This window comes from Pituophis catenifer, unplaced genomic scaffold (genome assembly GCF_029215685.1).
Source record: "Pituophis catenifer annectens isolate HBS135680 unplaced genomic scaffold, rPitCat1.0.hap2 SCAF_3, whole genome shotgun sequence".
NCBI classification, from domain to species: Eukaryota; Metazoa; Chordata; class Lepidosauria; order Squamata; family Colubridae; genus Pituophis; species Pituophis catenifer.
Window position 1 is genome coordinate 131,706,649 of NW_027256883.1, and position 21,295 is coordinate 131,727,943.

At 36.7% G+C, this 21,295-nt stretch overlaps 1 protein-coding gene across 1 annotated transcript in view; it reads right to left on the reverse strand.

Annotated features, from left to right (window-relative positions):
- The window catches only part of DPYD (dihydropyrimidine dehydrogenase), a 560,719-nt gene that overhangs the window by 193,770 nt on the left and 345,654 nt on the right, over positions 1-21,295 (reverse strand). Inside the window, exon 14 of the mRNA XM_070941074.1 lies at positions 20,950-21,114. Within this exon, the coding sequence (XP_070797175.1) occupies positions 20,950-21,114 (165 nt within the window). The remainder of the gene's footprint in view (positions 1-20,949; positions 21,115-21,295) is intronic.

Sequence of the window (21,295 nt, forward strand, 5' to 3'; positions counted from 1 at the left end):
AAGATTCTGCATAGTGATAAAGACAAGTAATGTAGGATATCTTGACATTACTGACTTATAATCCTCTTCACTTTAAGATAGGACAGTAAGAAATTCTGTACAAGGCCAGTATACAATTTAACCCTTTTTGCAGTAGGGCCAATATGTAGTTTAACTCTTGCTAGCCTTATTTTATTCATAACATGCATTAAAACTTAACATTTCACAAGAAAACCTGTATATAGGTAAATCTTTAACAATTGGCTGGTAAAATGATTGGCAGATACTCTTTGTGAGCACTTATTCATCCCCTTATTGTTGGGATTTTTTAAAAAAATAAATATACAATATAACCTCAAAAAGAAGCAAAAAAAATAATAATAGAAAAATCAATTTTTCAAGATATTTGCAAGCACTTTAAAATGACAAAAAAATCAAACCGACATTGATATAAATTTGCATATTAGAATATCTGACATCATTTTGAAAGATGGAATCAGTGTTAAAATAGATTCAAATTACTGTATATTAATTGACAACTAAATCCACTATAATTGAATTTATAAATTAGAAACCAAGAACAAATTTCATTAAATTCTGTCTGTCTGGTTTAAAAAAAATTAATTAATTCAGCAACTCAGGAAATAAGAGAAAAAGCTTAAATGTTATAAAATTAAATCTAAATATTTGGTTTAAATATTTTAAATACCAAAATAATCTAAATATGTATTTAGAACACAGATATGGTTTTCTGGTTTTCTAACTTGAACATGTTTCTCGACAGGTACAAAATCATGAAAAAAAATACAAAAGAAAATAACACATATCAATAAAGAAAACTAAAACAATTAAATGACAATTAGGGCAAAAATTTAATCTATTTTACAACTGAGAACCCAGGGGCTCAATGAAAGAGTTATACCTTAAATGCCTAGGGTGAGATACAAAAGAATTTAAAAACATAAAAAATAGAAAAATAAAAAAAATACATACAAACTATTGTGAGAAAAGGAAAATTGAGTTTGAATCTGCTAAAATCATATAGTCCTAAGATATAATAGTAGGCCTCAAGTGAAATAATACATATCAATGCTTCAGATAGAATGATTTCCTAAGGATAATGAAATATTTGTAATCTGCTGTGCTAGTGCAATACTGCAATATGAATCTACAAAGTGGACAGGTTCAGAAGCTATTTTTAACAAGGAACATTGAAGATGTTAAAAAAGAAGGAAATGAAAGTTGCAGATGGTAAGAGTTTCAGATGTATTCACATATATGTGGTAATTAATGGTCAGTATGAGAGTACAATGAAGTAGCTCCAGTAAAATTCCATTTATTGAGGGGCTGTCAGAGGAGAGGTATAAAAGAAGAAGACAGGTCTCAGATCGGGGCCACTGGCTGTAGCTATTCCTTGTTGGACCTAGCTATTGTCTCTGGATATCATTGCAATGGGTTGTTGATGTATGTAATGTTACGATGGCTATTCATGTTTCAAATTGCTATTCATAATTCAAATCATGAAATAAATATCTGAATCTTAAAGTAAGAATTGTTTACTTGTATCACTGTCTCTTGTTTCTTTATTGGGATATTTTTATGACACGATCTAAAAAGAGCCCTGGTGGCGCAGCAGACTAAAGCTCTGTTATTAACATCAGCTGCCTGCAATTACTGCAAGTTCAAATCTCACCAGGCTCAAGGTTGACTCAGCCTTCCATCCTTTCTAAGGTAGATAAAATGAGGACCCGGATTGTGGGGGCAATAAGCTGACTTTGTATAAAATATACAAAAGTATGAAGGCTATTGCTTAACGCATTGTAAGCCGCCCTGAGTCTCCGGAAAAGGGCGGCATATAAATCAAATCAATAATAATAATAATAATAATAATAATAATAATAATAATAATAATAATAACAACAACAACAACAACAACAACAACAACAATAATAATAATAATCATCATCATCATCATCATTATCATCATCATCATCTTTTTTAAAAAGGCTAAACGTTTCCTTGTAAATTCTTCTTCATAAAGATAGATGTTTTATATAGAAGGAAGAAGTGAACAATCTTGATTAATTCTTTTTCTTCTTCAAATCCATACTATGAATAAAGTCCCACCAGGAGTTAAATATAATAAGCATATTCTATTTCTGAAAGCTGCCAGAATCTCCTTTGGACCATTCAGAATTACTGTATTTAAATTTAAGGGGAAACTTTTCTCATATAATTTGTTTTATAATAATTTGGGGTATGCATTGAAGCAACTTGTTTTTTCTTTGTTCAGTTTGGAATCATAATATTACAATTTGGGAAGAAGGGCAGAATGATTTAGCCATTTTTTTTTTGCACTTTACCCGACTTGTCCAGATTGAGAGGTAACAGATATTTGTTATCATTGTTTATTTTTAATACAGCAAATATCTTTCCAGCAAGCAAATAATCTCAGAAAGCAACATCTCTAAATACAAGCACACTGGCACTTGTTCACAGTGGGATGAGGACATAGAAAGGTATAGGCAAAATCACAAAGGCTAAATAGAGATATTTCACTGAAGTGCAAGAAATGAGGAAGCTAATAATCCTGCAGTGCTATAATTCTTCTTGTGCTGTATATCTCAGGAATGCCAAACTAAAAGAGATTCAAGGATGCTGATTATAACTGATTTTAAGATTAGGTACAGAGCTATCCCCTCACCCACCCCTGGTCCCATCAATAGCAATGGTTAATTTTTTTAAAAAATGCTATCTTCCACTGGAATGGAATACTGCTTCCATTGGAATGAAAAGACCCAGCTGTGGATTATGATAGAATAATGGAATAACAGAGAAAAGAAGGGACATTGGAGGTCTTTTAGGTCAACCCCCTGCTCAAGGGGGAAACCCTGTATCATTTCAAAAAAACATCTTAAAAACCTCCAGTCTTGGAGCACCCACAACTTTGGGTCTCAAGTTGTTCCACTGTTGAATAGTTCTCACTGTCAGGAAATTTCTCCTTAGTTCTAGGTTGGTTCTTTCCTTGATGAGTTTCCATCTATTGCTTCTTGTCCTGTCTTCAGGTGCTTTGGAGAGTAGTTGACCCCCTCTTCTTTGTGGCAGCCCCTTATATATTGGAAGACTGCTATCATGTCACCTCTAGTCCTTCTTTTCATTAAACTAGACATACCCAATTTCTGCAACTGTTCTTTGTATGTTTTAGCCTCCAGTCCTACATTATTAGCCTACATTATGATGTAACCTGACCACTTGGATGAAGAGGCACAAAATCCAGGTATTTGCATCAAGGTTTTCCACCTTCTCTTTGTAGAAAAGCAACATAAATAAAAATGTGTGTGACAAATTTACAAATCAAGATGAGTATGATGGGCAGGTTTCATTATGGTCATAAGTTGAGGATTACCTGTGTACTATTATTATGTACAAATAAAGAAGGCAACACTGTTCTTACATAACACTGTTTCTATTCACATATGTTAAAATACACTATAGATTAATATATGCTTTCATAAATAAGGACTGTGCAATGTTCCAGATGCAAAGGCAACACCAGTATTCTTCAATTTATGATCTGTTGCTTAATAACTGTTTGAAGTTATGATGGACTAAAAAAAGTTACTTATGACCTGTCCTCAAAGTTATAACTGCTACACCAGCCCTGAGGTCATGTGATCATATTTTGGGTGCTTGGGAAGTGGCTCACATTTATATATGGTCTCTTTTTCTCACTCCCCACCCCCAATTTTTCAGCAAAATTATCCACTGGATAATCTGCATTTTAAAAATGGTTGTAAAATTCACACGGTGCCCTGATATGGGATGGCAATGCCTTACAACCACAATTCTGGGCTCAATTGTGATCATAAATCAAGGGCTACCCATAAAGTGCTATAAGATGCTTCACAGCATGCAGGAATTCAAACATAGCAACTCCTTAAGGTAACTGAATCTTTTCCTGGAATTGTGTGATTGTCTTCTGTAGTTGCAGGATGATCCTAGCATAGGATGTGTTTGGCTTAAGAACCTGCAGAGAGTCGTAACTAGTAGGAACTCCAGAGCCTTTCAACATGAAGCACTGCAGTTTTAATTAATCTTGTAACTAATCTTGTAGAATTACATAAAACGTGTAAGATGATGCTGAGGCGAATACGCAGAATTCTGTTCTTAAAATAGGACAGGACCTCCCCCACTCACACCTGATTATCATCCCATTGATTGAAACAACTACTCTAAATGTCCCTTTCAAATGAATTGATAATCCTAGAGGTTCACATATTTTTCCACATATAGATATGCAGCTTTGGATCATTTGAAAACCTTTGAAAGGCTAGTGCTGTCCCACTTGAAAACCATCACGGATCTCCTGTTAGACCCCTTGTAATTTGCATACCGAGCAAATAGATCAATTGATTATGCTGTTAATATGGCTCTGCACTACATCCTACAACATCTCCAAAGACCTACGCAAGGGTCCTCTTTGTAGACTTTAGTTCAGTATTCAATACCATCATTCCAGACACTCTTCTAACTAAGCTAAACCAGCTACAGGTACCTGAAAACACTTGTAAATGGATCATAAACTTCCTAACAAACAGGAAGCAGCACATGAAGCTAAGCAGAATCACATCAGATACCTGTACAATTAGCACTGGGGCCTCCCAAAGCTGTATGCTCTCTCCTCTTCTCTCTGTATACCCAATGACTGCATCTCTAACGATCCATCTGTTAAACTACTGAAGTTCACAGATGACACAACAGGGATCGGTCTCATTCGAGACAATGATGAATCCGCATACAGACGGGAGGCTGAATAACTAGCCTCATGGTGCGACCGGAACAATCTGGAACTGAAAACACTCAAAACTGAAGAAATGATGGTAGACTTTAGGAGAAACCCTTCCATACTTACACCTCTCACAATACTAGACAACACAGTATCAACAGTAGAGACCTTCAAATTTATAGGTTCTACCATATCACAAGATCTAAAATGGACAGCTAACATCAAAAACGTCATCAAAAAAGCATAACAAAGAATGTGTCAAGACATCCCACGCTTGACACACCGGGGATAAGAGCAAAGCTCTACTAATTTAATAGTAAAAGAGAAGATGTAGTACAAGCTATCATTCCAAAACCCCAACAAGCTGGGCGGACGCACAATAAAACAACGATCCTTACCTGGAAGGAGGAGTTACGACGAGAAGTGGGATGTGATCCATGGTTAGCAGAGCATAAAACATTAGTAATATAGCTTGGATTGGGACAAAGCTGTATATACCGCTGTCTTTATGAACAACAGTGTTAAATAAATGTCACGATGCGAAGGTTGCAGGTCATTTTGGATTCCTCAAAACCTTACATCTCACCAGGCGACAATTTTGGTGGCCTCGCATGCGCAAAGATGTTGAGCAATATGTGAGAAGCTGTAAAATATGTGCGACAACAAAGGCAAGACCTGGCAAACAGCTTGGTTTGTTACAATCAGTTGCAAACCCCAAAAGACCATGGGACGAAATAGGGATGGACTTTATCGTCGACCTGCCCGAGAGTAAGGACCACACAGTTATATGGACAATAGTTGACGTCTTTTCCAAGCAGGCTCATTTCATCCCTTGTCGGGGCTTGCCTTCGGCAAGGAAGCTAGCACACTTATTTGTACGTCATATATATCGGTTGCATGGTGCTCCTCGTCGGATCATATCAGATAGAGGCGTACAATTTACAGCACGCTTCTGGCGCGAGTTTGTCACCATGATAGGGTCATCCCAAGGGTTGAGTTCGGCTTATCACCCGAGCACTAATGGGGCCATAGAGAGGACCAACGCTATGGTGGAAAGATATTTACATTGTTATATTTCTTATCAGCAGTCCAACTGGTCAGACCTCATACCGTTTGCTGAAGTAGCATATAACAACGCGGTACACCGGAGTATTGGCGTTACACCATTTCAGGTAGTCTATGGTCAAGAGTTCGCTGCGATCCCTGAACTCGAAACAAAAGAGCAAGAACAGGTGTCTCCAAGGGAGTGGGGGAGACGGATTGGACACCTGTGGCCAAAAGTCAAAGAAGCGTTACAGAAAGCGTCAAAAGAGTATAAGCTATATGCTGACAGGAAACGAGCGGATCGTAAACCATTCCGGGTGGGGGACCAGGTATATGTGTCTACCAAATACATCAAGCTGAAAGTACCTAGTAGAAAACTAGGTCCCAAATACCTTGGCCCATTCACTATTATGAAAGTCATAAACCTGGTAACAGTTGAATTAAAGTTGCCGCCTTTACTGGGTAAAGTTCACCCGGTATTTCACAGTAGTCTGCTAAAACCGGACCCTCTAGAACGTCCAGGGCCGCTGGGTGGGGATCAATATGAAATCGTTGACATACTAGACTCCAAATTAAGTAGAGGAAAGCTTAAATATTTAGTACAATGGAAAGGCTACCCGTTGGAGGAGGCATCCTGGGTTCCTGTTGAAAACCTTAAGGCGAATAGGCTGAGGAAAATGTACCACAGAAAATATCCTCATAAACCCGGAGGTGGCAGAAAGACGGACGGTTAACGAACCTATACTAACCCTTTCCTTTATGTCTTGCAGGTGGACTCCTGGTAGGGGGAGCCGCCTGTCGAGACATCCCATGCTCAACACACCGGGGATAAGGGCAAAGCAAAGAGCTCACCATGCAAAACCAGAAACACTATGGAAGGGTCGTAGGCTGCAATGGGGGGAAGGGTATATTCACGGTGATGGGGGTGCTAGAGGCTCGGTAGGCGGACGGTCACCCTGCGGCCGGGATAGGGGCCGTTCGGGTGTTTGTTACCTCCTGTTGATGCATCCAGGTGACATGGCAGCTTGCGCAAGTGCGGAACTGGAAACCCGGAAGCATAGCCGATTGGATGACTGAGTAGCACGGCTATTTAAATGGCATTGGGTTGCGGTAGATCCCAACGCCGACTTTGTGTTATCATATATTGAACTCAGCGTTGTCTGCGGCAAACCTGGAGAGAAAATAAACCTGTTTCCTGCTTAAGGCTTCATTCGGCTGCAGCGTGGTTTGTTAAACTGCCCAGGTTTTGCTGAGCGGTCTGAGAGAATGTTCTTTCTGCGCCAACTCAGAAAGCTCAAAGTGCCCAAGGAGCTGCTGATACAGTTCTACAGAGGAATTATTGAGTCTGTCATCAGCACTTCTATAACTGTCTGGTTTGGCTCTGCAACCCAACAAGACAGACACAGACTTCAGAGGATAATTAGAACTGCAGAAAAAACAATTGCTACCAACCTGCCTTCCATTGAGGACCTGTATACTGCATGAGTCAAAAAGAGGGCGGTGAAAATATTTACAGACCCCTCGCATCCTGGACATAAACTGTTTCAACTCCTACCCTCAAAATGATGCTATAGAGCACTGCACACCAGAACAACTAGACACAAGAACAGTTTTTTCCCGAACGCCATCACTCTGCTAAACAAATAATTCTCTCAACATTGTCAAACTATTTACTAAGTTTGCACTACTATTAATCTTCTCATCATTCCCCCACCCATCTCCTTCCACTTATGACTATATGATTGTAACTTTGTTGCTTGGATCTTTATGATTTATATTGATATTGTTTCCTGATTGCTTATTTGTACCCTATGACTATCATTAAATGTTGTACCTTATGATTCCTGATTAACGTATCTTTTCTTCTATGTACCCTGAGAGCATACGCACCAAGGCAAATTCCTTGTGTGTCCAATCACACTTGGCCAATAAAATTCTATTCTATTCTATTCTATTCTATTCTATTCTATTCTATTCTATTCTATTCTATTCTATTCTATTCTATTCTATTCTATTCTCCTCAATAAATAAATGAACAAGTAAATATTTTGACTCATTATTTAATTGGATTCTTTTTATATAATTTTAGGAGTTATTATGTTTTTAGGTCATACTTATGCAGAAATGCTGAAGGTGCAAAGGGGTTCACAAACTTTAAAGCACCACAGAATGTACAGAGTACACAGGATAACTTGGAAGGGACCTTGGAGATCTTCTAGTCCGACCCCCTGCTCAAGCAGGAAATCCTATATCATTTCAGACAAAACGGTTACCCAGTCTTTTCTTAAAAACCTCCAGTATTGGAGGACCCATAACTTCTGCAGGCAAGTTGTTCCATGTACATTTATTTTATAGAAAACTGCACAGAAGTGTTTATATTATGGAAATAATCATATAAATATTTGCATATAAAAATAAAAAAAGGTTTTCTGTAAAAAAAAAAAGTGTATATTTGACAGAAAGGACTTATTAGTGAGTTCAAACAAAGTGAAACAGACCCAACTGAGATCTATTTCTACATCACACACTATATCCCTCAAGTCACCACTACCTCTAACTTTAAAGAAACCGAAATTAATATATTAGCTAAAGCAAGAAGCAAATGAAAGAAGATGGAAATGTAAAATCTGGAAATTTATGTATGGTTTGCTAAATGAAAGTTGAAGAAGGTTGTGTTTTAACCTAAACTTGCAAACTTTGCTATTTCATATTACTATTCTTTTAGGTCTAAATATTGCTAGATAAAGAATGGAAAGAAAAAAAGATATTATAAGAAGTTAAAAGGGAAAAATGGTATCATTGTGACAGTAACTTTGAAAACATTTGCAGTCAGCCATCATCATTCAATAAACTACTGTGTTTCCCGAAAAATAAGACCCTGTCTTATATTTTTTTGAACCCTGAAATGAGCGCTTGGCCTTATTTTTGGGGAGGTCTTATTATTTTGGGGCACATGGAGCAAGATGGGGTTCCTCTTGCCATCTTACCTGATTTCCAGCTCTGCGTTTAAATATTTTCAGGGAGGGCTTATTTTTGGGGAGGGCTTATTTTCGGGGGGAGGTTTATTTTAGTGCATGCGCTCAAAAGCCCGATTGGTCTTATAATCAGGGGAGGGCTTATTTTCAGGGAAACAGGGTAATAAGACATTCTAATGGGTTCCTGCTATTAATTGCCAGACACAACTAGTTTTTCCAATTTTTAACAAAAGAAAGAATTTACTTTTTAAAGATATTGCCTTGGTATGTTGGGAGCAGAAGAGGTCGAGAAACAATAAAAAACTAATAGAAAGTGCTTATATCTAGTTTTACAATATTTCAAACACATAAACTCTAACCTGCAGCAAAACCTTAACAACAGGGTACTGACATCTCATTGATTCTTAACACATGAGTTGAAAAGCTAGATAGGGAAATGGAAAAACAACCCCATGGGTTTTACTCCTGGATTACAGAGTTTTCCAGCATTTTAATGTTAAAATAAGGCAGATCACCTAAACAAATCCCCGAAAGTTTTACCATTTAAACTTCTGATTGCTTTAATTCATTCCATTTCAAGTATTGCTATAGATTTGTAAACAGCTCAGAAAATTTATAGGTAAATAAAGAGAATTACAGGCATGTTTTCCTTGTAGCCCTACACTGTTTGTTCCTAATATTTTACCATTCTCTGACCTTTCACAGGGAGACAGAAACATTAGACTCGGCCAATGGTATTGTCTCTGAAGGGAGCAAAGGGCATGAATATCAGAGAGAAATGGGCAGTATAACATTCTTACAAGTGTTTCCACAAATTCCCCCACACATAAACTTAGCCCTGGCCTGTTTGCTCACACATCTGCAGGTTTTTTAAATGCATATCAAAATTCAAGAACTTGCCTAAATTCAAGTCCTAATGTAATCAGGTGGGAAATAACAACTATTCTCTAACTTAATTTTTTTTTTTGGCCTGAGGCAGAATATGGGAGTTATTTTTTCATTTTGAGGCAACAAATGGAGTAGACGGTCATAACTATATTTACACAGGAAATGTGTATTTCCAGAATATTCCTACTTGTTAGAATACCATAAATCTTTTCTTCCTTTTGACCAATCTAGCAGGCCAATACATCAGAACTAAATACTGATATCCCCTACTGCCTTCACCAAAGGGTGCACTTAAATTAAGTTCAACATCAGGAACTCCTGTAGTATAAATATATAAATCAGAATGTATCAGATCTAAATATTCATATATTCTGGGGATCGTAGTCAACACATCTTCCACATTGTCAAGTTTGAGAAACAATGGAATAGAGACATTCCAGAAAAACATCATAATACTACTACTCAAGAATAGTGTAAAAATAGTTGACTATCAGGAGTCCAGTCAGCTGATAAAATTCTGTCCCACTGCTCTAGTTATTTATCAAAACATGTATCCATCATAGATACAATAAAGGAGAATGTTTGATGTAGTTTTTGTTAGAGGAATGGGACAACTCACCGCACACTGCAGCCAACTCGCTACGGCCAACTCACCATGCACAACTCACCACAGCCAATTCGCTGTGGGACTACTTGCCATGGCCAATTCACCAAGGGACAATTTGCTGCGGGATAATTCAACATGCCAATTTAATCATTTAAAATAATTAAGAAATCATTTTAATTTTTGTCATTCACGTTTCATTTTGTCTAACCGTAACCCTTCTTTGGCATCCTTTCTTTAATGATTCTATTCAACTATTCAATATTGATGTAACTCTTGTCCCGTGGCAAGTTGGGCCATGGTGAGTTGGTCACAGCGAGTTGTCATAGACCCTTCTTCAGAGCTGGTGATATTTCATGGGAGGGGAAGTGTCAGGCACAAAGGTTCATGACTATATGTTAAGTTTCAGCACAAAAAACTTATTTAAGCCTATACACAAGAATCCAATAAATTAATGGTCAGCACTAAATTGGTGCTAGATAATGATCAACGGAATTCAAGGAGGGATGGAATTGGACCTCTTGTGGCAACACAAGGATTCTAAACTGATGACGCATTTAATTCTACCCCAAAACTCTGCCTGCTTTTTATTCTTCTCTTTCTAACTTGTCTTATATTAGAATTGAGAATAACTCCAGTAATTATTAAGACAGAATAGGGGTCAACACAATCTTTCTGATGCCTTAAAACCAGGAAGAAAGCATTTCAACAGAATGAGGAAGATGGGTCTCTTGTCAATCGTCTTTCTGTCCCTCCCGCCTAGTCTCTCAGATCTTCTTTAGCAGAATTGTGACCAAAAACACAACAGAAAGTCCACCACTTGGACAGATTTCCACATACCAAAACTACAGCCTATCAGCATCCAGGGTCTTTCATATGCCAAACAGATATCTTTCATTGTTTATCTCAACTTCTAAGTCTGTCACTCTTATTTCAGGATATTCCATATGCCATTATCTCAAGAGCATTGGCAGCCTGAATTTTATCTTTTGTCATATAGTTAACAGTTTAGTCTGTCACAGACATACATTTTAAAGTACAGCTTAAGCTACAAAGTATAGCAGCACTAGGTTTTGGCCTGAAGAAGTTGGTGCTGTGATTTTAAAATAGGCATTACTAGATCAATAGGTTCCTGCAACTAATATCAAAATGGGCAAATGATAGTAGGAGGATTCAGTACAGTTTGCATGAGACTGTAAAAACAGTAGGGAAAACAAGATCTGAATTGTAGAATCATAACGTTGGAAGGGACCTTGAAAGTCTTCTAGTCCATCCCCTGCCCAAGGCAGGAATCCTTATATCATTTCAGACAAATGGTTCTTCAATCTTTTCTTAAAAACCTCCAGCAATGGAGCCTCCACAATTCTGAGAGGCAAGTTGTTTCACTGATTAATTGTTCTTACTGTCAGGAAATTCCTCCTTATTTCCAGGTTGAATTTCCCTCTGACTAGCTTCTACCTATTGCTTCTTGTTCTGCCCTCAGGTGCTATGGAGAATAAATCAACACCCTCTTCCCTGTGACAGCCCTTCAAGTATTGGAAAACTGCTATCATGTCTCTCCTGAGCTTTTTTCATTAGGCTAAACTTATCTAGTTCATTGTAGTATTTAGCATCCGTACTCCTTATCATCTTTGTTCTTCTTCTCTGCACCCTTTCTAGGGTCTCAGCATCTTTTTTGAATCATGGAAACCTGTTGTGGCCCACCAGCGGCCTGCGCGGATCATGGCTGATTCCGACGACGAGGAGGCTGGTGTGGTGTCGTGCCAGCAGCCTGCACAACCGGAGCTCGCGTTGGACAGCGAGGAGGCTGAAGAGGATGTGGTGTCAGAGGCAGAGACTCTTAAGTGGAGAAAGCGAAGTGGAGGAGCCTCTTCTCAATGCTCGAGCACTCAGGGCTGCCAAAAGGCAGGAGTGGCTACTCAGGAGGAGGAGGTCTCCTTGAGAGTAAGGCTTGAGGATAATTGGCCACTCCCTTAGCCTATTTAAGTCACATGCGGTTAGTAAGTTTCTTGCTGGAAACAACTTGTAATTATCATCAGAGCATTTTTGGAAAACTCTTATCATATTTTGTTTTCTGGGCTGGTTGCCAATCTTTGCCGGACTTTGGTTTATTCTTGCTACTTAATAAATTTGATAAGGACCGTTGGTGTGTGTCAATATCCTCGGAAATCTGGAGCTGGGGCAGAACACAACCAGAACTAGATGCAGTATTCTAAGTGTGGTCTCACCAGTGCAGTCTAAAGCAGTACTACCACTTTCCATGATCTTGATGCTATCTAAGTGAATATATGGCGTCATTCCCAGTAGGTGCATCCTGCCTAAACTTGGTATGAAAATGCTGGAATGTAATATATAATTATAATTTGCTAGAGTAGTGGCTACATTGCCACAGCACATCTGTTATTTATTCTTGCAGGTGTGCTTTGTTGCCTTCTATTGCATTTCATAACATATAGCATATACAACACTTTAGGAGGAAAACAGTTTAATATTCTAAAATAGGAACATAGATACTTTTTATGTAGTCAGACCATTCATTTATCTTGCCAGTAATATCTACACCAGGGGTGTCAAACTTGATTTCATTGAGGGCCGCATCAGGGTTGTGTTTGACCTCAGAGGGCCAGGGTGGGTGGGGCCAGCATGGCATGGCCAGCTCGCCGTCACTCATGTTGGAGTGCTTGTGGTGGCCCGAGTGTTCAGCCAGTGAAAACGGGTCCCCAAGCTCCGTTTTTGGCCGTGACAGCCTCCTGCAACTGTCTGCCAGTGAAAACGGAGCTCAAGAGGGCCACCTGCAGCCCTCTCGAGCTCCATTTTCTCTGGCAGAGGCACCAGAGCCGGTCTTTGCTGTTTCCAGGGCAGCTCCGCGGGCCAGATATAAGCACCCCATGGGCCAGATCTGGCCCCCGGGCCTTGAGTTTGACACCTCTGATCTACACTAATTGGTTTTCTCCATTTCTACCAGGAGAGGCTGAACGAACTAGAATCCTTCCTTTAAACACTACCCTTCTTTTTCAATTAGTAAATTTTGGATCAAGAAACTATGTGAATAAAATCCTTAACTATTTAAATCTAAGCATTAATAAAACAAAAAAAATTACCATATATAATCAAGGTGACTTAATCTCAGGAAAGTATAATACAGACCCTCATGATTTCATCAATATTGTTATATTCCTTACATCTTATCCAATTTGTAGGGAGACTTAACCATTGAATTACTTTTATGACTTCCCTTGTGCCTATCAACAGATATGTTTTGGAGAATCTGCTACTATATTATCAGGCCACCACTTCTGTTTCAATAAATTATACCCTCAGACAGAGTTGGTGAGATATAAGAACATGAGCGGACTGGTTTTATTTAATACATGTCATTTAAAAATAAGAGATTTTATGATAAGACTTGAGACTCAAGGAAATGTTTAATAGCTTTAAGTATAAAATCCTAAAATGACATTTTGCTATATAACATAAGCATTTAAGGCATTTCTATTTCATGAAATTAAAACTGCATGCCTTATATGCACTAAGGGTACTAGGGAAAGTGTTTTCATAGTCCATAACCATTGTTTTCTTGAATATTAAAAAAAAGAGTTAATGTTTTGTTATCCAACTGAATTTAACTTTCAGCTGTTTCGTTTGAATCCAAATATGTGTCTCTCTGCAACAACTATAAACATTAAACATAACTCAACCTGAATCAGGTTGACTCAGCCTTCCATCCTTCCGAGGTGGGTAAAATGAGGACTCAGATTGTTGGGGGCACAGAGTAAACTGCTTAGAGAGAGCTGTAAAGCACTGTGAAGCGGTATATAAGTCTAAGTGATATTGCTATAACAGAAGTATTTGATTTAATTTAAGCAAGAACGGGTAAACCATGAACTTATTTCTAAAGTGCTTAAAAGGTATACATTTCGTTTAAATTGAGCAAATTCTAGAGCACCACTAATTCTGCCATTTCTACTTTACATGACTCTTTGGACTTAACTTAAAGAAGTCAGTACACTTTTAAATGTTACTGTGTCACAGTGTCACTCCAGAGCTAGCAGAAAAGAAGAGGAAACAGTCCATAGATACCCTGGATCCAATTTAAAAGTCTGGATGTAAGTTCTATTATTTTACTAAAATAAATCTAGAAAAATAGCCTAACACATTCAAACCATTGCTGACCTATATATTGTAATGTTTGCTGATTATATCAAACATTCTGCTGGACATAAAAAAACCGACGGCATTTATAAGTTATTTTCTTGCCCTATTAATTAGAATAAATATTTTTTGTGAAGGAATACATACATACATACATACATACATACATACATACATACATACATACATACATATCAGTGGTGTGTTTCACTACCTTTGCTACCGGCTTGCACGCACCACTTCTGCACATGCACAGAACCTTCCGCGCATGCGCAGAGCGTATTTGATGATGTCCGGGCGGGTGGGCAGAGCCTCCTGGCACTGCTGCTACCGATTCATCCAAACTGGGGCAAACTGGTAGCAACCCACCACTGATACATATATACATACATACAATACATCTGATTTAGGAATCACAACCTATGTGCTTCCACATATTACCTAAATGTTTGTTCTTGGCTCTTCCAAATGGATCTGATAATGATTATGATTTTTCATGTGAACTGAAAAGAGTAGAAATGACAAAGATGAAGAAGTTGCTACCTTCTATGGAAAAGTATTTTCTATAGGTTCTGTTCATCATGATTATTCATCTTAATTTCATCCTTTGTATAGCAGAATTAACCATAAACAAATTTTTGTTTACAATCTTTTTGGACTATTGCCTTCTGGCAGAAGATACAGAACAATTAAAACTCGGACCACATGTTTTCTGAATAGTTTTTATCCCAGAGCTATAATTGCACTCAACAATGAACTAAAGGGCCACCATCAGTGAACTGTTGGACAGCATTACTTGGTCTGTTGTGTGGATGTTTGGGTGGTTTAGGGGTTGGGAATTTGTGGTGGGTGGGTGGGTGTTTGGGGATTGTTATGTGTGTTGGATGGGTGGTCTTTGGGTGTTAAGTGAATTTCATTGTATGGGTATACTGTGTATACCAATACAATGACAATAAAGTTATTATTTTATTTTATTATTATTTTTTTATTTTAAATCGTCTGATTTATACCCAAATTGGTCATTTTAAGAAACAACCTGTTGGACAGAATGGCGTTAAAGCAGAGCTATAATCCACAAATAACCACCTTACATACATTCCCTGTTGTTCCAAATGATTCAATACAGTATAGACAACAATAGACATAGCATCATCAGTTGATCTATTACACCTATATGCAAATTGGTATGGGTCCAAAGTAGATGGAAGACTAGCCTTAATATAGTTCAGCACCAGTCTCTTAAAACATTTCATGACAACTGATGTTAAAGCTACTGATCTATAATCATTAAGAGATACAACTACTGTCTGCTTAGAGACTGGCACTATAATGGCTCCTCTCCAAGAAGAACTTCCTTCTTGGAGAGGAGACAAATAAGAATGATCAAGCAGGGTATATAGAAATTCAATTTGGAAACCATAAACCAGGATTATTTATAATTCTGGTAAACCAGAATTATCAGCAATTCTAACTAATCCTAAAACAGCCACAAAGAACTACCGTATTTTTCAGAGTATAAAACACACCGGACTATAAGACGCACCTACCTTTTTTGGTGAGAAAAAGAAGAAAAATAAATTTGCCTCTGCCTCTGAGCAATTTTGCCTCGTTGCAGCAAACAGCAAACAGCCTGCTTTACTTTCATTTTCGTTTTCAGCATAGCTTGATTAGCACAAGGAAAAAAAAGATCTGCTGCAGCAATTTACCTCCTTGCAGCAAGCAGCAGAGCCCTACACCAAACAGCTGAGTGCAAATCAGCTGAGAGTCGGAATCCGATCCAATCAACTTGTGCTAATTAGGTGTGCTGAAACTGAAAGGAGCTGTTTTTTCTTGCTGTTTGCTGCAAGGAGGTAACTGCTGGGAAGCAGAGGCCAAAAGGTGGGGGCCAATGGGTGGACGGGACTACATTCGGTGTTTCACCCCCTTTTAGGGGGGAAAAGGTGCATCTTATACTCCGAAAAATACGGTAATACATGATTTTGTTTTTCTCCCATTATTGTTAGGTGAACAAACCTTTACTTTAGCACTAATAGCACTTACATATTTTTTCTCTTGTGTTTTTTCTTCTTTTTAACTCTATATAACATTAATTCTTTACTTAAATTTTCTATAAACCAGTGAGAGCTGAGGGACAGGAAATTTATTTTGGATTAATGATGGGCTATGAACATTTGATCACCTAAGGCACAAACCATGAGTTGTTAACCTCAACAGGACTTTGATTCCTTGGAAATTAAAAAAAAATAAATGTACCTAGGTTGTCATTGTTGTTTTAAAATGAAATGAAATTGCGATGGAAAGAGATTTTTGCTTAACTGAGTCATTTTAATTCATTAAAAGTTTATACTGCTTATATTTTAGGGAAATGAATGTTCCATTTTTTTTTTTACCGAGTGAAACTGCATACTCATTTATTTAGAAGAAAGTCCCAAGGATGAAATGGACCATTTCAGAGCAAATGTGTATTACATTGTGCTGTTAATGTTCAGAATGATCTGTTAGGATGTAATCTTATATCCATATAATTGAAGCTATATGGATCCCACTGAACTCAATTGGGCTTACTTCAGAACAGACATGAATAAGAAAACAATAAGCAGAATGGAAGCCTGTATGAAAATAAAATTGTTGTTGTTTTTAGCAAAATCAGTTGGATGGAAATGTATTCATGTTCTCATGACACAGATGCACAAAAGACCACAGACACATCCACCATTTTTACATAATAGGTAATGCAATCATTTCAGGAGAAAAAAAAATGCTGAGCTGTAATGTAGTACAGTTTTTTTCTTAGAAGCAGCTCTTCTTGTATTCCTTCATATAGGATTTTTTCAGCACAGGCATTAGCCTAATTGTTAAGACCTTGTGATGTGAGTACTCAAGCTATTTCTAGCCATTAAGGATTTGTTTTTCCCAATAATCAAAAGAGGCTCTCAATTCATTTTCTGGAAGAAGTCTAGCAGAATGTTTCAGAAATGGCTTTAATTTTCTCCTTTTTTACACCTTGAGGCAATGTGTTTCAAGATGTGCTTATAGTCGTCATAAAACTGTGAAATGTGTTCCCATCCAACAAGACCAATGTCTTGTGCTCTAAGTAAATAGTACTTTACACTGAAAATACAAATCTCCAATATGCCTTATTGTTCTTTTTATAAAAAAGATCTTTGAACATAAACAGAAGACTCGGAAGACTGCAGTCTTGCAACTTGAGGTAAAGCCACCGTAACTTTGTGGAATGGAATTCTTGAACCAATTCCCTTCTTTTCTTTCTCTCAAGACCTTAACACACATATATATTATTTCCTGAGAAAAAAAATTACGGCATGTTTTATGTTTTCCTCTAGCAGTTTGTGCACTATGAGAAAGAATGGTCACTTTCTAAGAGGTCAAAACATAATACTTCCGATCTATAACATGCAGTATATTGTCCAAATAAATATATCATAATTGAGCCATAAATTGGCTTGTTCCTATAAAGTAAACTTCAGAAAAGTAATACGTAACATTTCTAATTTATAATAACATAACTTCAGGAATCTAAACATATACTGGTTCATTTGCTGTTTTGTGACTGTGCATACACTCACTCCCAATTGCAAAGTTCTGTTTTCATACATGTAACGTACAATCTAAGTTATATTGCATCTGTATGTCTGCTTAAAAAGTAGTTCTTGTAGTATGGGCTAGTTGATTTGTTTAGAACAAGATTATTTGAACAACTGTATTTTTTACAGTTGATATTTCCTGAAACATTAGTCAAAGTATTTAGTTGTCAAATAGCATTAATATACAGCATTTCAGTCAGAAAAGTGTTTGGCTAAGAATATTCCTAATTCTAAGATGGTTTAAGTTATCAGATGCTCTAACTATGCCATGAAATATACTTTCAAGTACTGAATTAAAGTCACAAAGTGCTTATATACATCCATGGAAATTTTACATTTACTTTTAGTCATTCAGTGCTGCCATATTTACCTGAAAGCTACATTAGGATACGATGGGAAAACACCTGATCTGTAGTTCTTGCAGTTTTATGTGAAAACAAATCAATAAGTCTTTTAAAGTGTCATTTATCTCTTGGTTTTGTCTGTAAAATGTATTTAAGCACAAGAGGTTCCTTCCTCCATTCTCTTTCTTAATTGCTTCTTTGGCTCAGTCTGCCCTGATCTGAATTCCTCCGAATTTTTTTCATTAAGAGAGAATGTTTCCCCCATGAAAACATAAGCATGTGGGATGAGCAAATCTAACAATAACTTCTTTTAAAAGGGTTACTCATTCCCATTAGTCAAATTTAAAAAGTATAAAGATTCCCAACATGGAGACAACCCCATAATTTACCCGATTCCCATATATAATAGGTTTTTTTCTTAAGAAAAATAATTCAGCATCAGCATCCCATGTTACAAAATCATTTGACTACAATGGCCAAAGGGGCCAACTAAGGACTTAACTAACTAAATGAATCAGTTTAGTTTTCTCTTATGACATCTGCAAGATTTTTCTCCTTTTGTCAAGATCTGTCTTTTTATATGAGTGCTATAGTGACGCACTTAACAAAGGAAGTGGCTTCTATTGAGATATTGCAACACTTCTTTTGTCAGTCTGATTTTCACTTGCATTGACTGTCCATGGATACCACTGACAACCAATTCAATTTTTTTTTCATTCTGTTAGGAAAAATTCATGAATACTTGGGGAAAAAATCTAATCAAATAGAATTCACAATTCCAAATGACTACACAGGTCAAAATTCTTGTTAAATTGATCTTGCCTATTTTATATTTTTTCCCTTTTATTAAATTTTTTGAGTGGGCATGTATACAATATACCAGGGTGTCAAACTCTCAGCCCGCAGGCCTGATGCATCATGCGCTGGCCACGCCCACACCTGGTTTAGTGAAGGAGAAAAAAGTTGGCCTACATCATGTGACAATGCCGTGACGACACAAGTTTGACATCCCTGCAATATACAATGGAGACTTCAACACTAAGTAACTAGCTCAAGATCAAAACCTTCATTGTACAAACTGTACAAGTTTCTTTTTTCTTATATTATGTACTGTTTTACATAGTGTCAAATAATTTTGTTTGTAATATCAATATCCTAAATTGTAATTAATACTGATATTTATTTATTTATTTCTAATACTATTAGTAAACGAAACAATATAATGTCAATAATTTTAGTACTATGCAAGTATCATTATATCAAAACAATATAATAGATTGAGATTTGCCCCAAAATAAAAAATATATTTCTGCATAGTACTTTAGTCGTTTACACATGTAGGTGATTTTTGATACTAGTTTTTCCCCTTTTGCAATATTTTATGAGTGCTTACATGCAAATCATTCAACAGTGCAAAAACAAAACAAAAACATCCTGAAGGAACCTTATATATAATTACATTAAAACTGCCTTTTTTCAATGCTTTATCCATGTAAACTTTGTAATATCCATGTAAATATTTATGTAGGAGAAGAAAAGAAAAAATTGGCTATTTAAAAAGCAGAATTAAATTAAATCAAATCAAGATTCAACCCCTGCAGAAAATTAATTGATCATTTATTTTGATTATTTACTGTTATTCAGTTCAATTTCTGTCATGGTTCTCTGAAACTGAAACATAATGTAGCTAAAATTTGAATAATGTTAATACAAATCCCTTTGATTCCAGAGTTCAACCAAAAGAACTGTCAACTATTTTAACAGTAACAAAGGCTTTAATTCCTAACATATTAATTTTTGAACTCAGCCTTTAAATTGCTGCATTATAATGCAAAAGCAATTATATTTTCTTCTTTTTAATATTTACAATAATGCAATAATTTACTTTACTATAATCATTAGCTAATAATTCTCTTGTATTTTTAACTCTGCTTTCTTTTTGTTTCTGCCAAAATGTCATTCTTCATTCATGGTTTTCACTCAGTCATGTTTTAAAAAGAACATTTTGTTTTTGTTGTTGCTGAATATAGTATACCATAACTGGTACTATGGAATTTCTCAAAGGAAGGCATCAAAAATGAGTATTTGGATAAAACTAGTTCTGCGAGTTGACACCCTATTTGCCCCCAGCATTTTATAGCAGAGAACAAAAAGTTTACCCTTCTTTAGACACAACCAATTTATCTCTTTAATAATGAGAGTTTTGAAATGAATTTCATGGCTATGCTGAAGTACAGTACATGTATAAGTATTTACCTCATGATAAGCATTGCATCTGTGAACAAAAGCTAGAAAAAGGGGCAGATCTGTGCTACTGTCAGAGTAATTTGAGCAGATGCTTTGTTTCTCACAGTATATAAACATTTTCTTAATCCCCCTTCACGTCTGGTCAATCATATTTGCAGGTTTTTAAAAACAGAAAATACTGAAAGGCCTGATTATCAGAAAAGTGAATGAATATATATACCCCATGGTAGCAATTGTTTTTCAAGCGACTTCCAATTTTCTGAAAAAAATGTATTGATCGTCTCTACTTGACACGTGAATTTTTTTGCAGTTCATTCTGACTTACTTTGTCAGGGAAGTCTGACTTCAATTCAGTAATACTCCTGCACCAATAAGCTGCTACCTTCTCACTTATGAGCTCAATGTTCAGGAAGGAACCTTGACCTGGACCATACATGGGACCTATGGTAGTTCCACGTACTATCCTTGGAGAAACATTCGTTACAATGTCCTGTGAAAACAGTAAAAAATAAAAATTAGCAATTCAAATTGAGCAAAGAAAAAATATTTCTACTTCTTAATTCTGAAACTTTGCCCTCTTGAGATGCATACAGGTAGTCCTTGCTTAACAATCATTTGTTCAGCAAGCCAAATTATGATGGCACTGAACAAATTATATTTGTGCCTGGTTT